Here is a 23,382-nt window from a genome sequence, read left to right on the forward strand (position 1 = left end):
GCGTGTGAAGGTTTGCGTCTCTCCCTATTAGTAGGGATTGAAATGATTCAGCATGGGGTTGAAGTGGCAGAGTACAGCTCATGCTTGCTATTAGGTGATGAGTGAACAACAATTCCAGCACCCATTTGTTCTGGGATGTTCAACTTCCCCATTCATACCATGACCAATCAGAAACAAAGGGTTCCTTATAGCCCTTTGGGTTTTTAGACAATATGCACTTAAATAGAAAATTATGCCATAAATCATTTGACAGATTGGCCCCAATATCATTCCATAGTCTTCATTCTTGCCATCACCACTGCGGGCTCCATGCTCAAGCCATACTGGACTTTTATCATCTCCCAATAACCAAGGCTTTCTCTCAATATCACACGTGCTCTTCTGCTTTTCATGTCTTTGTTCTCTGTGTGCCTAGCAAACCCATCCTTCTCTGCCTCTCTCTCTATACATCTCCACTATATAAAATTTCCAGATGTTTGTAAAGACAGAGAAAGTAGGCTAATGTCACTACACTTCAACAGTTGCCCATTTTCAACAGTTATCCTTCACCAGCAGCATTTTATTGATTCTCTGAGAATTTTATATATGAGTACCATGTAATTTGATCATATCCCTGGACACAAACTTTTACCTAATTCATTTGAGATCCACCTACCACCACCCCCAAAGGCACAGCATAAGAAAAGGAAAATTACTCTAGTTATGGGCTACCATAACCCAAGAGTGTGGTTGGATGAAGGAGACAAAGAAAAGGTGGCAATAGTATACGTCAGAAGGAACCAAAGCATGAGGGTCAGGGTGAGATGTCTGAGCTACTAAATGTGTAACACAAAGCTACAATCCTCTTAAGAGAGAGGAAGTAACTGATTCAGGCTTTCCCATACTATTGCTGTGGCAAGTGTTATTAAGGTTCACCGGGATATCCAGCCCACATGAAAGATGGTCAGCTTATGGGTCAGTGTGGAACAGGAGAGATGGAAGACAGGGAGATTCTGGTCACATTTATTTTATTAAAGGAAGAACTCACTAGTTCAGCTATACTTGATGGTGCAGAAAACAGAGGACGCTCAGGTGACTGTGGGTGTTTTGACTTGACTCTGAGTATCAGTACTGTTCTGCCTTGAGCCAAAGGAAGCAGGAGGGAAATGAGGGGCTTTGAAGTTGGAAATGAGGGGCAGACCTGCAGCACTTGAGAGAGGACTCGGCTGAGGGCGTTAAATCCACGGTCTGATATTATCACATTGATTTTAAGACTAAGAAGCAAGAGGGGGCCACCAGGAAAGAAAGCTGAGAGTGTCTCTAATTTCAGTGTCAAAATACAATTCTAAATAGCATTTATCAATTCCTAATCATGATCTTTATAATCATGCAAACTCTAGGAAAATATACTGAGGAAAAAAGTAGAACTTACCTTATTAGGGAAGCTTATGAGGTCTCTCAATATATGAATAGAATCCACCATAGCTTCCTAAATAGCAAAAACAAGCCAACAATGAGAGAAAGAGAGAGAGAGAGACAGAGACAGAGACAGAGAGACAGAGACAGAGAGACAAAGAGACACATATTATTTCAAGTGCAGCTTGCTTACAAAGAAATGGAGCATATATTGTGTTTTCTATGAAGAGGCGCCCTTTTGGACCAAGACCATGACCTTGGTTTCAGAGTATCCTTCCAGTCCAACATTGCTCTGGTGTGCCTCTGGCCAGCCACACCAGACCCTGTCAGAAGCTGATATAACAGAAGCTGAAATGAAGAGATAAAACTAAGGAGAACTTTGAACAAGGGGTAGAGAAAATGTAAACATGTAAGAAAGGAAAATGATTGGGTTTAGAGGAGTATCTTATGATTCTAGTGAAACAACATATACTCTTTGTAGACACGAGTGATCTCTGGTGGCTGTTATAAAGCAAAGCTGCAGAAATTCTGTAACGGCAATAGCCCTTAATGGTCGTTTATAAGAAGTTGTACTTGTAACAGGGGATATGGTTCACTAATTAAGTGTACTGATTTTCTGGAGGACTGCGGTTCAATCTCCAACACCCACAAGGCGGCTCACAGCCATCTGCAATTCCCATTACAGGGGATCTCATACTCTCTTCTGGCCTCTATGAGCACCAGGTATGCATGTGGCACATAGGCACATACACACAGGTAAAATGCCCATATTTGTGAAATAAATAAATCTTTTAAAACTTAAAAAATGATGCTCATGAAAAAGAAATTGCATGTAATTTTGACTGTACCCATTTGATTATGGTTGCTAACAGAATAAAAAAATCAGATTTATAAGGATTTTATTCACAGAAACATATAGGAGAATTATATGTAATAACTGACTTGCATTACTTTTTCTATTTTGTAGCAGAAGCACCCAGAGCAGGCTAGCTGCCTGCATACCTGGTTTCCTTCCTTGCTTGGATTTTGTGAGCAGGAGCCCTTGCTGAAGAGACAACTATTCAGAGGTCCTGCTGCTGTCTAGATGTATTGACAATGACCTTGCCCTATTGAGGGCCATTACCTGATCTGTATAAGGTACTTTGCATGCTGAAGAAATTAGTACATCCTGTATCTGTGACCATTGACTACATGAAGAAGGGTTTCTGCTCTCCATATACAAGTGGCTCAGGATCTCACTGATCATGATGATGTAGTTCCTGATTTCCACGTAACTTCCCATCAGCTGGAGAGTAGACAGGTTTTCCAGGGTGGAGTTATATCTGAAGAAAACATAGAAATATGATGATGATTTTATAACACTGTAAAACTTTACTCTGCCAAAGGGGAAATGGAGTTTGTTCCTGAGTAGGTCTGAACCAAAGGAGAATGATGCGAGGGACAAGCGGTCTGTGTAGGGAAACAAAACACACAATGAGACATGATACCCAAATCCTAATAATGAATCACCTTTAATTGGAACTGAAAAAACACAAGATATCAGTTAGGTACCAACCAATATACAAGCATCACAACAAATGAAATTATGTGGCCCAGAGCCAAGGACACATTAGATAGAGCTGGCTGAGGTAGAGCAGGCAGCTGAACCATCAAGAGCTCATAGTGTACAGACTCAAATTAGAGTAGAAATGGACAACATATTTGTAGCTCAGTGTAAGATCACAAGTTATATCTTCAGATTTTAATGATTAGAAATTTTACTTATTTATGAATACAACATTAATGTCTTGAACTGAGCTCTGTGCATAAGGCCAACACCTCTTCTAGCCTTTGCTCTACTCTGTTCTTGTCCTATAACAGCAAGACATCATCTACTTGAATAACTCAGCCTGAATTTCAAAAGGTAAAACAAACTCCAACTAAATAAAAATACTCGGTGAGCAATGAACCACATACTAAACACAGATGACATCCTAATGACTAGAGACTGTAGAAAGCAACATAGAGAACCACACAAGTGAGTCTGAGCAGAAACAGCACAGATTGTACAGTTATGGAATTATGTTTCATAGTCAATAAACATTCAAACAAAACACCAAGTAAACAAAAGCAGCCACAGTAATGCCTTGGAAGAGGGTCCCATACCCAGAGAGTCACATTATATTATATAAGAGATCCAGTTTTCAAAGAAATCTTATGGTACTACCAAAGAAACCTAAAGTTCGGCCTAATATAGGAAAAATAACAAACAAGAGAAACTTCCTGTGGGACCCAAATGATGGACTGTTCAGAGACTTCAAAGCAGGAATCATATGTTCAAAGAACTAAAGAAAACTAATTTTGAAGATTCAATAAAAGTACGATGGTGAATAATAAAATATATAATAGCAATAAAGAAAAGCTATAAATTTGCTATAAAATCAAAGGAAAATTCTGGCACTATAGGTACAATAGCAATAATGAAATTCACTATAGAGTCTGAAAAGTAAATTTGAGAAAGACAGTTGGAGACAGAACAATAAAGCCAAGTATCAACAAGCAGGAAGAAAGGAAGATGAGCAGAGATGTGTAGAAATGCTGGATGACAAGGTCACAAATTATAGTTTTTTTCTTTCTCAAACTCATTAGTCATGTATATAAAATGTATGGTTGAGTCTATGGCAGAGGTGTAGTATAATAGTCACAGCCTGTAAGGAAATCTGGGAATGAAGCTTTGGAATGACAAAATGATTCTGTACGGCAAGTGAAATCCACTGAACACAACCAAGAAAAAAATGAACATACTTTACATTGCCTCTGATGTATACTACACCACTCCTTTTTTCTATTTTTTTTAAAAAAAATAGTAGACTATATAAAATAATAATTATAAAATTGTGTCTTAGTTTCTTTCCCTGTTGCTCTGATAAAAGCAACTTAAGGAGAAAAAAATTATTCTGTCTCACAGTTAAACAGTACAGTCTATTCTAGAGGGAAAATCAAGGTAGCAAAAGCTTAAAGCAACTATTCGAAACATATGCACAATCAGAAAGTAGGTGCAATGAATACTGCTGCTCCTCCACTCGCAGCTAGGGAATGATGCCTCCCACAGTGGGTGGGCCACCCCCTGTGATTAGTGTAATTAAGGTAATCTCCCACAGACACAACAAGAGGCCCATCTCCCAGATTTTATAAAGCTGACAGCACTAACCATCATACAATGCATTGTTTGTTTGTGTAATATATATATATACACACACATATATGTATATATAATCTATATTTATAATAAAAAAATTCCATAAAAGTAGAAATAGGGCCACATAGGAGTGCAATTTCTGTATTTTATGGAAATTAAGTAAATTATTGTAGTTTTTAGTAAGGTAAGGTGGAAATCATAAGACTTAGAGCGACAATTAAATAAAACTTTAGAAAATATTTTAAAATGATGAAAGATATTAATGTAGCACACATTAGACCACATTCATTCAAGAGAAAAAAGGTACTATTGGAAAAAAATAAGAGCAGAATCATTTTGAGATGCAGAAGAGCAAATGATGAATAACCCAACCATGTAATGATAATGTTGGAGCCATACAAGACCAAACTTAGAGATAAGACTGTACCAAAATCATACTCAACTGTCTTCATGGAGTGAACACATACATTACATTCAAGAATAAAACTGGATTGAAAGTTTATGGAAGAAAGAGGCATCAGTGCATACAGATACTGTAAGGCACCAAAAATGGTTACACATACATCAGGATGTAAAAAAGAAGAAGAAGAAGAAAGAAGCAGGTTTTAATGATCCAGAGGAAGACTTTCTAATAATAAAATGGCCCAAGCCATCAGAAAAGTAAATGCTACAAATATATAATTGGTCAATGTGCCGAGAGCAAGAGAATGAGAGCTCAGCCCTGAACAGGACACCTGCGTTAACCACACCACCACGGAGGTTTAGGCAACACACTGAAAGAAGAGTTACAAAAAACATAAGGGCTGGAGGATGGGGAGAGTGCAGTGAAATGCTGTCTTCTGGATATGACAAATGACTGTCACAATCGTAAACTCAGCAGCTGTACAAGACTTACACAAGAGTAAGCCAAGAAAACCTCTAGCATAGATGGGATAGCTAGACAAACAGAGGTGAAGAGGAAATAAATAAATTACTTAAAGAATCAAAGGTACACTATTTGGACCAGGGGCCTCTAACGACATTTCAAGGCCTGAAATAGGCTGAACAAATAAAGGGGTGTCACTTTAAAGAAGTACTACCTGCCAAGTAGATATAAAACTATTACAATGAAATATTTATCACTTAAAAAATCCTGTACACAAAAAATATTATAGGATATACTAGAATGAAAAAATTCCTAAAGAAACAAATGACTCAAATTGACTCAAAAAGAAACAACAAAAAAATAAGGAGGTTAAATTCATAAAAACCCACAAAGAACCCCTCAGACACAACTGATTTTATTAGCAATTTCTATTAAATGATTACAGAATTAGTAACTGCCATTCACAAAAATCTTCCAGATATTACAACTCAGAATATTTACAGGTTGATTGAGGCTAGCCTTCCCCTAATACTATAGCTAGACAAAGACAACCCAAGAAAACTAGAGGCCAGTATCTCGGCAGCACAGAGACATAAAATTTCTCAAGAGTCAAGAGAGAACAAACCTCCAAAGTCTAGCAATACAGAGATGTGTTAGATGGCCACATGGGATTTACTCCTGAAACACAAAATTGACTCCATACAAAAACTAATGACTTACTATAACTTATGTGTTTGTACAGTTAGAACAAAAGATTTGTAATTTGGTAACTTAAGAGACAATTCATTTCTTGTAGCTTGGGGGCTGTGATTGTGAAGAGAGGACCTGCAGGTTTTATATCTGGTGAGAGCTGTTCTCTCCTCTTAAGGTGGCAGCTTGATGCTGCATTATTTTGGGGGGAAGAGTCTAGTCTTACATTGCAGCAGATGAGAGCTGAGATGGGCTAGCTTGGTCATTCTAACCCCTTTTGCAAGGTTAGTAATTCTATTTATGAGGGGAAAGTCTTCTCTTGGACTTGTTCTACATTGATACTTTGACATAAATTTGATATCTGGAAAGAAAACTTTAATGTGGATTTCAGAGAGAATAAAAATACCCAAATGACAGTAACATCTTCACAGAATAAATGAAAAAAAATCCAGCATAATCACATTAGGTTTATAAATGGCATTTAAAAGACCCAGCATGCTCCCATGATTCAAATCACTAAGAAACTAGGAGCAGAATAGAATCTCCTCAAGTCAGTCATGAACAACTGTGAAAGTCAAATAGCTCGTGCCATACTTTAGGTTGAAAGGCTGAGTACTGTCCCTAAAACAGGAAGCAGGCCAGGATTTCTACTCTTGTCTCTCAGCTCATCATTAAATTTGAAGTTCTAGCTAAGGAAGAACAAGATATTAAAGGCAATCTGACAAGGGGGATGAAGTAGAGCTATTTGCATTTACAGATGATAGAGCTTTTATATATAGAAAATCCCAGAGGGTGCACTAAAAACTAAACTATTGTTACTTAATGTATAACATAAATACTTAACAAAATTAAATTCAAGCTACTGCCCACATTCAGTAGTCACACATAAAGCACCAACGTACAGAAGCAATTGTATGGCTATGCATGAACAATTAAAAAAATCCAAAACTAAAATTTAAAAAAACTTTCTGTCTATAATAATATTAAAATAATGAAATTGAGCTAGGTGTAGTGTCATATGCCTGTCATCTCATAAGGGAGGTCGAGGCAGAGGGACAGACGGTTTGAGAATAGTCTGGGCTATAAAGTGAGTTCAGTATCAGCCTGGACTATATAATAAAGCCCTTTCTAAAAGAAGGAGGAAATATTTATAAATATTTTTAACATTTAACAAAAGAAGTACAAAATAATAACTAGTAAAACTTAGAATACTGTTGAAAGAAATTAAAATCTAGTTAGGGTATCCTATGCTCATAAACTGGAGGAGTTAATATTGTTTAGAGCTATGTTACTGAAACTGGCCTAGAGATTCAACAAAATGCCTGTAGAAAGCCTCGCTGGCTTCTGCTGTATTTTGATTTTTGTATCCTGTTCAGCAGTTGCCTAGAGCCCTGGGAGAGACAGACTAAGACAAAGCAAGGCCGGCCACACCATGCAAGTTCTGCTTTAAATCCACAGAAATCGACAAGTTGACATTAGAAGTCAAATGGAATGACAAGGAGACTGGAAGAGTCTATGTCAGAAGGAAAAACTTAATGAGGTCAGCTTTAACACATACTACAAGGGACTGTATGTGGCTCAGTGGTGTAATGCTTGGCCATCATGAAGAAGGCCCTGGGTTTAATACCTAATATGGGGGGGAGGGAATCACAAAACTACAGCAATCAAGGCAGCATGAGAGTATCATGGTCAGGTATCCAGATTTGTGAAATAAAAAGAAATGAGACTCAAGAAATCCACCTTAATGTTTAAGATTAGTCCCAGTTTGCTTTCTGTTGCTGGTTTGACAGTGACATCATACAAGTCATTCCACTCACTACCAAAGACTACACACTGTCAGGAAAACACCGTTGCTGTGATCTTTCTGAACCACCAAGCAGCCTTACGCCATGTGCAGTTATCAAGTATTTATTAAATGGTAAAGGAAAATAAAACACTGCCCAATTTTACAGTTGGTCTTCAGTTTAGGGCATCGCGGGTTATGTGTTAATAAAATGTAGTGACTGAGTAGTAAGCGCACAACAGCATCCGAAGGACGAGGTACGCAGCAATACACGTATGTCATTACCTGGAAAGCCCCCAGAGTAGTTGATGGTACCTGTAAAGTATTTTCCATCTCATTGCCACTAATCCTAAAATGTGGAACATTTTAAATACGATAGTGTTTAAATTCATAAAATATAACATTAAAAGTCTGAGAGAAAGTAAAAACATTTCACAACTCAAGTGCTTTTACTCCCTTGGGTTGTCCTCTCAGTGAGCTCAGGTGTGGAGTCCCACCATCTTCTATATTCTAAAACAAGGGGGTGCACTCGCTGCCACAGCAATGTTAGGATTGGGTTAAATAACTCTTGACCTTGTACCAGTGACTTGAGATGTGGCAGTTAATTAAATTGAAAGGTCATGATTTGGGGTTATAACTTAACCCATGTGCTTAAGAGTGTCTATATATTAATCTATGATCATTATATTACTTTAAATTGTTTATTTTTTAAATCTACTTTCATAATACGGGCAGTGTGATTAGTTGTGTCTTTAATTCAGTGTCGAACAGTATCTAAGCACATCTTCATGAATGAAACTCAGGGGAGAAAGAAAATTTAAAACACAAGACTAGAAAACAATCACAAAATATAGGTTTAATTACTATTTTAAACATTAAGGGGAAAAATAATCTGGCAAAGAAACAAGTCATAAGTTCTCCATAAGACTTGGTACTTTGAATAATATTTTTTTAACTTTTAGAACATACAAAGATAATAAAACGAACGCTAGTTCCTTGGAGGTTACCAGTAAAAACAGAATCATTTTAGAACTTTTTAACAATTAGATTTTAACATCATCTATAAAAAATGGGCAATGTATATTTATTTGTCTAAGTTATGGTGCAAGGAAGTCTAACTTCAGGTCATCAGTGGGTTTTGCTGATGTTTGCTTATTTCTTTAGGATTTAAAACAGCAAACTGTCTTATACCAAAAAGGCATGGCAGGAAGTACTGAGACAAGCATGATCTCTGTAACAGACCATGCCCCAAACACCAGCTTGCTAATGGACATAAAAGGGCAAAAGCTGCTCTCTCAAACAGTTATGGATGAGTAGTATTAGTACAAATTATTTACATCAAAACCTGTTCCAGCTGGCTGGTGTGGCCATAGCTTAGGTAATTTCAAAGGAGATGGTTAGTTGGTAGAAGGGCTTGAAGGTACACAAAGTAACAAACCACTAGGTAACACTTTGGTCACCAGAAGTCATACTTAGTCTGCCAATCAAGGGAAAAAGGAAAGTTGACATACACATGGAAGAATGTGCACACAAAGAGGAGACTGGCATTCTAAGTCATGCCTTTTGATTTTATTTTAAAAATCATAATAGAATCTCTCTAAAAATTTAAAGAAGGTTTACAATAAAATTCTTAAACAAAATTTTGTGTGGTCTAACAGTAGTTTAAGTTTGAAAGTAGAACTAAACTTGTAATACTCATCTGCTATGTTACATAAGGAAATATATATGTATGTACACCAGAAGAGAGCTTCCTTCTCCAGTCATGACTTGGAAATAAAGTACCAGTTCACAGGAGACTAGAGAATGGGACTGGGCACTCAACAAACAGCTGCTTGAAGTCACTGCAGTCCTCATGCCTTGCAAAAGCTACATTTGTTTAAATTCCCTACTGAACATAAATTTTGTTACAAACTTTATATAAATGTTACTGAATATGAAAGATTTTTTTCCTGTGACCTAACTTTCCCTCTATGATCTATACAGACTTTAACTTATGTAACAGACAAGAAGTAACAAGTTTTCTTGTATGCTGAACAAAATGTTTTTAAGTGCTTTTGTATCAAACAAGTTTAGGAAGTATAAGTAAGTTTATACTGCTAAAGAAAAGAGAGAGATATATCATATAACCCATTGACTCCACATCCAGGAAATAAAGATGCTCACCCACACAAAAACTTGCATGAGAATCTTCTCAATACCGTGACTGTGGTGGTTTGAATACAGTTGGCCCAGGGAAGGGCACTGTTAGGAGGTGTGGCCTTGTTAGGGTACATGTGGCTTTGTTGGAGGTAGGCTTTTGTGGGGGTAGGCTTTGAGACCAGACCCTCCTCCTGGCTGCCCTCAGATCAAGATGTAGAGCTCTCAACTCTTTATCCAATACCATGTCTGCCTGGACACTGCCATGCTTCCTGCTATGATGATGGAACTCAGAAACTGTAACCCAGCCCCAATTAAATGTTGTCTTATATATGAGTTGCCTTGGTCATGGTGACTCTTCACAGCAGTACAATACTAACTAAGGCAGAGGTATGTCTCTTCACAACAATAAAACTTCAACTAAGATACTGACTGACTACAGACAAGATATAGGTTATTTTATACATGCCTATGTATAAACAAAATGAGGCAGTTCAAGAAATATTGTTTAGCAATAAAACATGGTTTATAACATGTTTGATAGAGACAAGAAAGTATCATGGACCCTGGAACGTGCACAGTGTCATGCAAGTGGTTCTTAACCGACCCGTTGTGGGAAAACCTTGCTCAGCATGACAAGGCCAGCTGATTGTTGTTCTTTTAGTAGCCATTTGCCACCTCTCCAGGACAAGTTCTATTGTAGGGTGTCTGTGTTGCACCCTATTACTTACAGGTCCTCGGCATGGCAGTTGTTTCCATGGTAACGGGGTAGCACAGTCACTGCCACCGTGCATGGCTGCACCTTGGAGCCTCGGCCATCTGTGATCTCAGTTGAAACAATGACTGTGAAGGAAGGTGAGAGAGGAGGGTCATCCCAGACACATTGCTGTGGAGAAGTGTCTTCACACACCAACAGCAGCTGACTAGTACAGGCGATGGTGACAGGGTGCAGGCAAAACACGGGCAGGCTGCTCTCCTTCCCACATTATGTACAGTGAGGATACAGTAAACCAGTAAATAGAATCTTTGTCAAGCAAAACATGAGCTAAGGTGATAATGACTTTCTTTTTTTTTCTTTTCTTTTCTTCTTTCCTTTTTCCTTTTTTTCCTTCTAAAGACTTACTTTGATTGAAAATAGATTTTTCACACAATATATCCTGATTACAATTGACACCCCCACCAACTCCTCTCAGATCCTCCCCACCCAATTCACACCCTTGCTCTCTCTCTTGTCAGAAACATGTATCTTTAAAAAGAATGAAAAAAGAAAAAGAAAAAAGAAAAAATGATAAGAAAAAATGAAACCAGAAAATCTGAATAGGGCAAAACAAACAGATATAAAAAGCCAAAGAAAAAGCAGAAGAAGCACATACAGATGCACAGCCAAAGAAATACACATCTGCACACAGAGATGTCCTATCAAAACACAAAACCAAAAACAATCATATGTAAGCAAAAGACCTATAACATTAAAAGAAAAGAAAATAAAAACACCCAAAGCTATACCCAGTAATGAGTCAGTCACACAGAGACGCTTCCTCCTATACTAGTTGGAACAAATAGACAACCAGGCAAGATGAAAACAGTGAGAGACCAAGGAACACTCAGTCCTAGGTTGGTGTCTCCATCAAATCCTTCCCCATAGGGCTCAGGGAACCCTGCAGAAGAGGGGACAGAAAGAGTATAAGAGTCAGAGGGGATGGAAGACACCAAGGAAACAAGACCTTCTAGACACAACAGGATTGTCGCACATATGAATTCACTGTGGCAGCATACACATAACCTGTGTGAATTTAAGCCAGATTCTAGCTTAGGAGCTATCTCCAAAGGATAACTTGCAAAGGACAAATTAGTTCAATAGAATCTCCTTGAATATACAAACCACATTTAAGGGCAGACCCCATGCCCAGGAGTAGATGACCAAATATATAGTATTTTTGGTGGGTTTTTTCTCATAAAGATTTTTTAACTTATGTGTATGTCTGTATGTCTGTGTCAGTGTTACTTTCAAGTGAGTATAGGTGCTCTTAGAGGCTAGAAGAGGGTATTGGATCACTGGAGTTAGGGCTATAGGCAATTGTAATCCACCTGATCTAAGTGCCGAGACCCAAACTCAAGTCTTCTCTAACCTGAGTAGCTCTTAAACACTGAAATATCTCTCCTGCTCCACGATAAGTGGCTTGTTTACAAGGGATTCAAAAATAAAGCACAGTATGTAAAAAGACCTGAAGGTTCTTCTGTCCTTATGAGATCTCACAGCCTAACCTAAGATCTGAGCACCAAAGTAAGGTCAGTTGAGTATCCAAGAAGACAGACAGACCAGTGAATGTTCATTAGACAGAGAGATGAAAGGGAGTCATAGAGGATGGACAGACCAGTGAACACTCATCATCATAGAGGTCAGACAGGCAGATGTCATAACCATGAGCTGCAGGAAGCAGGGGTAAGTCATCATCAATTCACAAGATCATGGTAGGCAGGACTATTTCTGCACACACATCTCAACCAGAGTGTTGCTGCCCACTGAAAACATAAGGAGTCCTGAAATGGGGTACCAGGGACACAGGGAGTGTAGTCCAGACTCTCATATTTTAATTAGTTCCTAAATGATAGAGGCAGATTTAATAGGAAAAGGTAAAGAATAATTCTGAGAGTAGGTTTACATAAAAACATCTGTATGTATCTAGCAAGAATTGACTACTTGATGGATCTGGGAACTCTCTCAGTAACAAAGGCAGAAAGAAGGCAGTGGCTCTAAACCTGTGGGTCATGACCTCTTTGGGCATTGCATATCAGATATCTTGTATATCAAATATCTACATTATAACTCACACAGTAGGGAAGTTATAATTATGAAGTAGCAATGAAATAGTTTTATGGTTGGGAGTCACCATATCATGGGGGACTGTCACAGGATTAGGAAGGTTGAGAACCACTGCTCAAAAGTGTGATGAGGAACATTGCTGGTGTCACTGGGTTTAGGTGATACCCACAGGTACAGCTGTGTGTACCACACAGGAAGATCAGCACACATGTGAACCTTGGGTATTTACATAGGCGACTCAACCTTAAATCCAGTGCTAAAGGTTGGAGACTTAACTTGAATGTCACTCCTTAGGACATGGGCACTAGCCATGTGCATTGGGAAGCTCAAATGTTGGGCTCTGCTGTCCCCCAAGATTCTGATCTCGTAGTGATTTTGTGGAACCCTGGAGGTTCCAGTTTTAATAAGTATCCCACTGCCAAAAAGGAGATCATAGGATAAAGGGAGTAGGTTTTGGGTAAGATTTCATTTAATTTGATGTAGTAACTCTGTGCTATATTCACTGATGCAAAAGATGGGACAAGGTGAGAAACATTAAAGATCTACTCTAATAAATTTATGTTTGCTTTGTTGCTCATATTTATTCTGTTGTAATTGTGAACTCAGGCATTCACTGGGATCTAATGAGACAACAGTTGCCAATATGTATCCCATGAAGGATCTGAGCAACATTTCATTGATATTCTCCTAGGCCTGTGACCTAAAATTTGGTTCTATAGGTTTATGTCAAAAATACTCTTCATTCCAACATGGTGCTGAGAAGCTTTCTGTTTACGCATCTGTTTAGACCTGTGAACTATGGCTGTCTAGCAGAAAGAGGTACTCATGCCACAACCTCCATCTCTCAGGTAAGGGACATGTCAGTTGTTAAATGTAACCTGCATCATAAGAGGGATGCTTAGTGAGGGTGAGCATCCTTGTCTAAAGCAAATTCCACTTTGACTCAGCTCTTACAATGGCCTAATGGCTACTACCAAGAAGTAGAGTTGCTTGGCATGGGTAGCCATTATGAAAAACATTTCCAGAAGCAGGTGAATGCAATTTTAGTATCAAAAGGCATATGGGTAGAAGGCACATGTCTACTATTCAGCAATGTCTACTATGGTGGTAATTCTGCTTACTTGGCTTTGGGAAACTCAAGTTCAGACACAAATACAGAAGCATCATCATGCCAATCAGAATATGATTATAAAGCTCAGAGAAACATTCTCAGAGAAGTTTACTCAGTGACTTGAATATAGAAGCAAGAGAATGTGCTTCTACTTGGAGGACATAGGAAAGGTGTCAGAATGAAAATGCTTTGTTAACTTTAACAGGAAAGGAGATGCAAGTGTATCGGTTAGATTAGTGGTCCTCAACATGTGAGTTGTGACCCATTTGGGGATTGAAAGACCACTGGAAAACAGATATTTGCATTACAACTCATAACAGTAGCAAAATTACACTTTTAGAGGAGCAACAAAAACAATTTTATGGTTGGGAGTCATTACAACATGAAAAACTCTATTAATGGGCCATAGCATTAGGAAGATTAAAAATCACTGAGTTAGATGAACTAGTTCAGGCTTTGAACTAATATCATCTTACTATTTCAAGTCAAAGAAACTTCTGCATTGCTAACTGTCAGACTGAACACGAGGACCCCAATGAAGGATTTAGAGAAAGGCTTGAAGGAGCTGAAAGGGTCTGCATCCCCATGGAAAGAACAAAATTATCAACTAACCAAACTCATCACAACTCCCAGGGACTAAAACACCAACCAATGAGTTCACATGGAAAGACCCATGGCCTGAGGTACATATATATGCAGCAGAGGATGGCATTTTCTGACATCAATGGGAGGAGAGGCCTTTGTCCAGTGAAGGCTCATTTTCCCAGTTTAGGAGAACACCAAGGTGCTGAGGTGGGAGAGGGTGGTTGGGAGAGGAAGCACCTCCGTGGAGGCAATGGGAGGGGGAGGAGAGATGGGATTGTGGGAAAGAGATAACATCTGAAATGTAAATGCAGAAAATTTCCAATAAAAGAAAAAAATAAAAAAGAAACTTCTGCATTATCGACTTTCATTAATGCCTATGAGAATCATACAGAAGTTTAAAAATAAAAGTAAAACCCAGATTATTCCCAGATATTCTGATTTAACCAGACCTTGTGTCAAATGGCCTCTTCTCTTATGAACCCAGTTTAACAATGTACAGAACTGGAACTGGTCAAGAACAATGGGACAGGGCTTGGGATAAAATGCTGTTGGTTCCACAGGTTCCATTTGGATTGAAATTGCTATTCAGATCTGGAACATTTCCCAGAGGGCCACATATCAAAGGGTCAGCGTTTACCTTCATACTGTTATGAACCATTTTTTGCAGAACCTTTGAGAGACAGAACTTAGTGACAGATCTTCTGGTCCTAGAAGCACTCTATCAAGGGGGACACAGAGACCTTGGCTGTTCCTCTTCTTTCTTTTGTATTCTTTAGTTTTTCACCCAGCTGTACAGTACACAGGTCTCCTTTACAACATCCCATCATGATATGCTATACTTGCTGCAGGCCCAACACAAGCGCTGTAATCAGCTGTTGACTGAACCCTCCCCAACAGGAAGCTAAGATAACTTTTCCTTTTTACAAAGAGGAAATGTTAAAGCTCACTGCTCTCGGGTGTTCCTAATGGAAACCTGACTACAGGGTCACCACCTGTTCTCAATTTTTGTCCCTACATTTTAGTTTATGGAGGACATGTCTTAATTTGTTTTCATCCACCTCACATCAGTCAGAATGGTTAAGATCAAAAACTCAGGTGACAGCAGATGCTAATGAGGAAGTGGAGAAAGAGGAACACTCCTCCATTGTTGGTGGGTTGCAAGCTGGTACAACAACTCTGGAAATCAGAAAACTAGACATAGTACTATCTGAGGACCCAGCTATACCACTCCTGGGCATGTACCCAAAAGATGTTCCAACATATAACAAGGATACATGCTCCACTATGTTCATAGCAGCCTTATTTATAATAGCCAGAAGCTGGAAAGAACCCAGATGTCCTTCAACAGAGGAATGGATACAGAAAATGTGATACATTTACACAATGGAATATTACTCAGCTATTTAAAACAGTGACTACATGAAATTTTTAGGAAAATTGGTGGAAATAGAAAATAGCATCCTGAGTATGATAACCCAGACACGAAAGAACACACATTGTATGTACTCACTGATAAGTGAATATTATCCCAAAAGTTTGGAACACCCAAAATATAATTCACAGACCATATGAAGCTCAGGAAGAACAAAAGCGAAAATGTGGATGCTTCAGTACTTCTAAGAAGGGGGAACAAAATACTCACGGGAGGAAACACAGGGACAGTTTGGAGCAGAGACAGAAGGAAAGGCCATTCAGAGACTGTCCTACCTGGGGATCCATCCTGTATGCAGTCACCAAACCCAGTCACCATTGCTGATGCCAAGAAGTGCTTGCTGACAGGAGCCTGATATGGATATGGTCTCTTGAGAGGCTCTGCCAGAACCTTACTGATACAGATTAAGATGTTTTCAACTAACCATCAGATTAAGGCCGGGGACCCCAGTGGAGGAATTGAAGAAAGGACAAAAAGAGATGAAGGGGTTCATAATCTCATAGGAAGAACAACATTATCAACCAACCAGACTCCCCAGTGCTCCCAGGGACTGAACCAAAGAGTACACATGGGTGGGAACCGATGAGATGGCATTGTCTGGCATCATTGGGAAGATAAGCCCTTGGGCCTGTGAAGGCTTGTTTTTCCAGTGCAGGGGAATGCAAGGGTGTTGAAGTGGGAGTGGGTTGGGGGGTAAGGGGGAGCATCCTCATAGAAGCAGGAGAAGGGGACATGGAAGAGGGGAAATGGAAAAGGGGATACCATTTAAAATGAAAATACATAAACTATCCATTACAAAAGAAAAAGAAAAAAAGAAATTTAAAATTCAGCAGGTATGAACAATTTAATTAGTAAATGGTAATACCCTATTCTTACATACTTAAATCACTTATAAGAGCTTCCTTTGGTATTTATTTTCTATATTTTGATTGAAATTTGGGATATAAACCAGGTGATGTTGGCACACACCTTTAATCTCAGCACCTAGGAGGCAGAGCAGGTGGATCTTTGTTAGTTCAAGGCCAGAGTGAATTTCAGGACAGCTAGGGCTACACAGAGAAACCTGGTCTTGTTAAAAAAAAAAAAAAAGAAACCAAAAATGAAAAGTAATTTAGGATATTAAAAAAGAATCCCAATTTGCTGATGATGTTTTTAATGTTTTTTCTATATTGGAAGACAGGCAACAGGGCTACATTTACTGAGGTAATAGATTATCTTAAGTTCTAGGCCATTTAAATCATTTGTAGATTTTAGGAACAGGAGAGAAGGTTGGAGTGATATGTAGGCAGATCTAGTAATACAGTACTTACCTTTGTAATTGTCTGAAGAATCACCTGCTGGCAATAAAAAATAATACTGGGTATCTTGTCCACGGTACAGAGTGTGTGAGGAAGTGTTTCCTATCCAGTAACGAAATTCATAATGAAAATCCTATGATCCAATCATGGGAGCAAAAAAAAAAAAAAAAAAAAAAAAAAAATGAAAACTTGAATATACTGTGGGTGGAATCACTGACCAATTTCATATGCTAGTGCCCTCATGTCCACTGTTGGTCATGTTTTGCAACCCAGACCAAGATGCCTGTATCCTCCTCCATGCACACAAGAGATGCTTCAGGGCACTGTGGGACTCTATTGTTCTTAAGCCAAAGGGTTTCTTACCTGAAGCAGAATTCCCCACTTGCACCAGCTAGCTCATTTTGTTTTTAGAACCCCCTAACTCAACAGTTCTCAACCTGTGGGTTATGACCCCTGTAAAGTTTAATGACCCTTTCACAGGGGCTGCCTAAGACCATTGAAAAACACAAATATTTAACTATAATTCATAACAGTAGCAAAATTACAGTTATGAAGTAGCAATGAAAATAATCTTATGGGTGGGGATGACCGCAACATGAGGAACCATATTAAAGGGTCACAGCATAAGGAAGGTCGAGAACCATTTCCATAACAGTTGCAAAGCAGACTTTTAGGGTACCCTCATGGTAACAGCAGTCTGTGCCTCAGCTTTCCAAAGATAAGCTTGATGAAGGCATGAGGTTCAGGCAGGGGCATGAAGATGCCCTGTGGTGGGGGCTGAGGTACCAGGAACTGAATCTTTACAGAAGGCTCAGGCCTGTCTTCCCTGTGCATGAGGGCATGTTTCTGAGAAGGAACCTGAGCAGAGCAGGGCAGGTAGAGTTTGTCCATAGCCAGAGGACAGCAATTGAAAATCCACAGCTTCCTACTGTGCTGCCACCTGACCTCAAAGGCAGCCTCAAGTCCTCACCCCCAACTCTCCTCAAAGCTTCTCACACTGATTTCTTCATTGCCCAAATTAGGACAAAGTGGTCAATTGTAGAGACATGTCATGGAGACAGGGTCAGGACTCAGGATGAGTTTTCTACCCCCTACATGTATGCTTATCAGCAACAGAGCCCCCTGACTTCCTGGTAAATCCCTGCCACAGTTCCTCTCTTTCTGAAGAGGAGGCTGCTCTCGCTAGTAGGAGACACCTCCCATTCATGCAGGGGCAACTTCCCCACATTGCAGGACAGGCCCAGCCTCTGAGCCCACCAAGTAAAGAGCTCCTGTGACTTCCAAGAGTTATGGTTGCCTGTACTCTTCAGGACAGACAAGAGGTCTGACATACCGGTTTTCCTGACATACAGAAGACACTGAAGACGGTATGGGCCTCCATACCACGGTGAGGTCGCACCTGACAAGACACGTCCTGTGGAGCTTGGTTGACTGTTAAGTAGAGCTGAGCCTTGCCCAGTAAAACATGCTTTGAAGCTAAGAGAAAGACAGGGTATGTATTCCTGCTAGAATAAAGAGCAATAGTGAAGAATACACACACACACACACACACACACACACACACACACACACACACACACACATATACTCACACACACACTCAATTTCCCATGTCCTTACCTTGTGTCTAGAGTGTGCTGTAAAGATCTACCTAAAAGTTCTTAGAACAGAGGTACAACAGGTATAGTTATTACTCCCCCATAGTTAAACACCATGTGGTCTATTCTCTGCTTTATTAATCAATCTACAATGCTTATTATCATTTGTAAAATTTTAAAAGTAGCATATTCTCAGGATAAATTCTCGGCTGGGGCTTTCTATATCACACTGTACAAATCCTCATCAGGTCCTGTGGGGAACTGTTCATGCAGCCTTTGGTAGGCTGAACACTGCCTGTGCTCCTTTCTTAACAGTGATGCGACCATTCAACCACAGAAAGCAAGTCCTCTAACCCAAGAAAAATCCAAGAGGATGGAGTGACTAGTTCTGCCTTTATGACCAGGCAAATCCTTGGAGAAGAAGATGCAGTTTAGGCTAACAACTGCAGGCATGAATTGCATACAGGGTTAAGAAAGGGGCACAGGAACAAGAGCATTTCCCCAAAAGAACACAGGAAAAGACAGCCATACTGCACCATGTGTGTGTGATGAAAAGACCACAGGCGATCGAAGCTGTTAGAGAGGTCCTGTGGGGGCCGACTGATAGATACCTGAGCAAGACACCTGGAGCCTGAGCTCAACTCTCCCAAGTAGCAGATGACACTGAACAGGACCCTGGGATCATTGGAAGAATCTCAGGGATTTCCTGAATCAAGAAAAGATATGGCCTAAAAGAAAACTGGGGGCAGAGGGGTGTCAGGGATGGAGGGAGTAGTACCACAGGAGCAACTGAAAAACAAAGGCATCCATTAAAACAGAAGCCAGCATTGTCTCTGTGTGGGCAGAAGCAGGGACCCAGGCCTTAGTATATGAACAGGGCCAGCAAAGGCTCACAGCAGCACTGAGAATCCAGAAGGGCCTCTCTATGAATTATCAGAAGATAACCTGCCTTGTGCTTCTTCCATAGGTGATGTACATCCAAACACAGAAGGCAAAACTGTAAGTGCACAGTAAGTTTTGTTTATCTGTTTTGTTTTGAGGTAGGGTCTAGCCTTGAACATGCAGCCCTCATCTCTCTGCCTCCAAACTGCTGTTGCTAGAGCTGGGTCACTATGCTTGGCTCATGACACAGAGCAAAAATGTGGATAAAGAATCAATCTGGAATAGTGATTTAATTATCCATGCTTGTTAAAGAGGACTGCGAGTCTCTAGAAATAGGAGAATGTTTAGAAGTTACCCTCCTAAATGCTCTCATATTTAGTCATAAAGGTGCAGGAATAGTTGGGGAGCACTGGGCAAGGTAACCCTATAGATAAGTTCTAGCCCACAGTGAGCACTCAAGAAAATGTCAGAGTCACCTTGTTGTGAGTAAATAAATGCAAGGAAGCTGACTTCCTCGGGTATCTCGCCAAAAACCAATATACAAGAAGGACAGTAGCTGATCATCATTTACCTGGTCTTAGTGCACCTGATTTCACTAGGGAGGAGACCATCACAGCAACTAATCTCAGTAACAAATAATGGGGTGGTTGGTGGCAACAGGAGAGAAGAAAGAGGAGGGGCCCAGAGCAAAAGGTTACAGGAGAGAGTCACTATTACTCCTAGGGAAAAGTATAATAATGACACAAGCCTTCATGACTGCCCATGCCACATCCAATTTTACCTTGACCTACCTACAGAAGCTTGTAAGACATACATCTTGCCACTGCTCAGTGAGAATGGTTTTATTGTCACAGCTGGTCCCATGATACCTACAGAAGGGAAAGTGTCTACATGAAATGGTAGTCAGCAGGCTCCCAGAAGTGGGCCCCACTTTGCTCCAGGGGTGCAATATTAAATAATACCCGGGTTTTTCAGAAGCCATCTAGGAAAGGCTAAAAAAACACATAAAATGAATCTTCTGGAAACAGCTCATCATTTGGGGGGAGGAGGATGGCCTGTGATGAGTGAGCTCTATGAGTCAAAGTCTCAAGAGACTTCATCCCAAGATTGCTTCTTCTTGCTACCGATATGCCTTTTCTGTCACTATTATAGGGCCTGATGATTCCTGGATATTAGCCCACCCTGTTGGGAAGATTTTCTGCAGATCAACATGAAGAGGTACTCTCATATAGTAATGGTACATTGATAAATTGATGATTTCATAATTACTAATAATGATTTTATAGAATTCCTAAATGTATACAAGTAATTTCAAGTCCTATATTGTATAAAAGCTGCAAATGAGAACACTGTAAATCTTCAGGTATCAAACGATATTTGTACTAGAAAAAGAAAACAGGGATGGAACAAATTTACAATCAAGGAAAACACTCCTTCTAGGTTAGCTATGAGATCATTACCAGGTAACTAAGGGTCAAAAATTATAGGTGTAAGGACAAAAAATTAAATATTGACTAGTTTATCTATAAAAACCTCAAAACTAATAAGACACAGGCATATTTGTCTCTTGACAAAACTGTGCTAACTTGTAGCATAAAAATTGTTGCTTTAAACAATGTTTAGTGAGATGCTAAGTCTTAATGGAAAGACATGTAAACAGTTCCGCTGTTATTGCTTAAGTCTTATCCATTTATGACATGAATTATTGCCTTAAGCTTACTATGAACTTACTGGAATGTAAAAGTATTTAGAAAAATAATATAATCAATTATCCTGCTGCAACATTTCTGTCTGGTAGTTTTATAAGGTAAGTTTTTAGAGATAGTATATATACTGAGAACAGAAAATAAAGGTGGTTGGAGCTTCTTTTTCTGCTCCATCCAGAGTAAGTGTTTTTTCTCTCTGTGTGAATTGTTTTTCTTTTCCTTCTTTCATTTTTTCCCCTCTGATTCACAAAGAGTTAATGAACTCCAAGTCTCTGGGCTGGCCAGTGAGGGGTCCTTGAGCCAGAGAGAAAAGAGCCCTAGCAACTAAAACGTCTTTACCTGATCTCCCACTGCTTGCTAACATCACGGGTTAATTGCCAGAGAGAGTTCACTTCCCAGAAGTTAATTGTTTCTGGCCCCCAGAATAGCAAGAGAGAGTTATAAGACCAGAGCTCATCAATCTTTGATCTTTGTCCGATGCTGTGCCCCAGGGTAATACCTGTAAAGGCAGGTCCCTAGCACCAGTTACATATCCTGCTCATACTTGGGAATGACACTAGTTTATTGGTTACCAGCCTTCTGAGGAGCCTAAATTCCCAATCCAGGCTATCCCCACCATAACAGAATCAGCATCGAGGTGGACCAGACACTCTCAGCTCAAAAAATGAGGTAGATTTCTGTAGTAACTATAGAACACTGGTAAGATTTCATTCTGTGACTTTACAGTAAGCTCAGTGTTTGAGTTTTTATTTTATAAGATTGATTTATCTGTTAAAGTATGATTGACAAAAGTATGATTGCGTTTTGTAGAATATTTGTTATGAAAAATTCTTAACTCTTGCCTTGTAACAGTAAACTGACCCATTCAGCTTAGTCTTCCTTAAAATTTGGAGAGACCCAAGACACAAGATAGATGATTGGAAAGAACAGAAAAAATTCCTTAAAAATAGTATGAAATTTATTGCTTCCCTAAGGAGCTTATGGGGGTGATGTATTCACATGTACTCAGAAAGATAGTGACCCACCAGAGCATACAAACTAGTATACCTATGTTCAGGGAGACAGGTTAGCAATTCATCTTCCCCACAGGGCCAGCTCTACTTGGTTCATTTGTGTAAATGACTCATCCATTCTATTCCAGGCCATAGAGATAGATGGACACCATGTGTTGGGGTGCCAGCCAGATTTGAAGCTCCCTGCTGATTTGCACCTGGGAGACTCCTATGAAACATTTGAAGCTAGCTTCATCCTTAGAGACAGAGCCATAGGCTATAGTCCATAGAAGGACAAACATGAATAGAAAAGGCTAGATTATTTCACTCATCTCTTAAGACAGAAGACTTGGGAAAACTTGAGGGCCGATTCCCAAACTCTTCTGAAATGGCTATGAATTCCAGGGTGTAGAGAACGTGTTCATACCTGATGTGGTGTAGCCATGGAAGACAGCTTGGCTGACCGGGGCCTTGGGCCAGTCGATCATGAGGGTTGGCTTTGCTTTGCCTGTGTGGAGGAAAGGACCCAGCAGGCTGTCCCCATAACTGGCACTCTCTTCAGCATGCAGGCTTGGTCCTGATTCCTGGAAGTTTGTACTGGTACCTAGGAAGATAAATCATATCATGGGATAGAAAAAGAACGGCCACAGTCTTGTGAAACATGAATGCTTCAGAGTTGATGTTAATATTAATTTTCATGGTCACTGAATATTACACTTCTGAAACAATACTTTGCGTAAGTATGAATTTTCAATCAATATGCTTTATTGTCTTATCAGCTACCCTATAGTGTCTTTCTTTTCCCTCCCTTCTCCTTCCATCCTTACTTCCCTCCCTTCTTCCCTCTCTCTGTGCCTTTTTCCACTTCTTCCTTCTACCTGGTGATCTGGAATTTTATAATGTAAGG

The 23,382-nt window shown here is 39.6% G+C and overlaps 1 protein-coding gene across 1 annotated transcript in view; it reads right to left on the bottom strand.

The window, feature by feature from the left end:
* The window catches only part of PKD1L1 (polycystin 1 like 1, transient receptor potential channel interacting), a gene marked incomplete at both ends in the record, with an annotated part of 131,859 nt that overhangs the window by 61,879 nt on the left and 46,598 nt on the right, over window positions 1-23,382 (bottom strand). The window contains 7 exons of the mRNA XM_080920204.1: window positions 1,412-1,468; window positions 2,519-2,717; window positions 10,779-10,890; window positions 17,310-17,430; window positions 18,631-18,773; window positions 20,569-20,646; window positions 22,903-23,079. Coding sequence (XP_080776330.1) covers window positions 1,412-1,468; window positions 2,519-2,717; window positions 10,779-10,890; window positions 17,310-17,430; window positions 18,631-18,773; window positions 20,569-20,646; window positions 22,903-23,079 — 887 coding nt within the window. The remainder of the gene's footprint in view (window positions 1-1,411; window positions 1,469-2,518; window positions 2,718-10,778; window positions 10,891-17,309; window positions 17,431-18,630; window positions 18,774-20,568; window positions 20,647-22,902; window positions 23,080-23,382) is intronic.

Source organism: Micromys minutus, assembly GCF_963924665.1.
Source record: "Micromys minutus genome assembly, chromosome: 1".
In the NCBI taxonomy this organism is placed as follows: domain Eukaryota; kingdom Metazoa; phylum Chordata; class Mammalia; order Rodentia; family Muridae; genus Micromys; species Micromys minutus.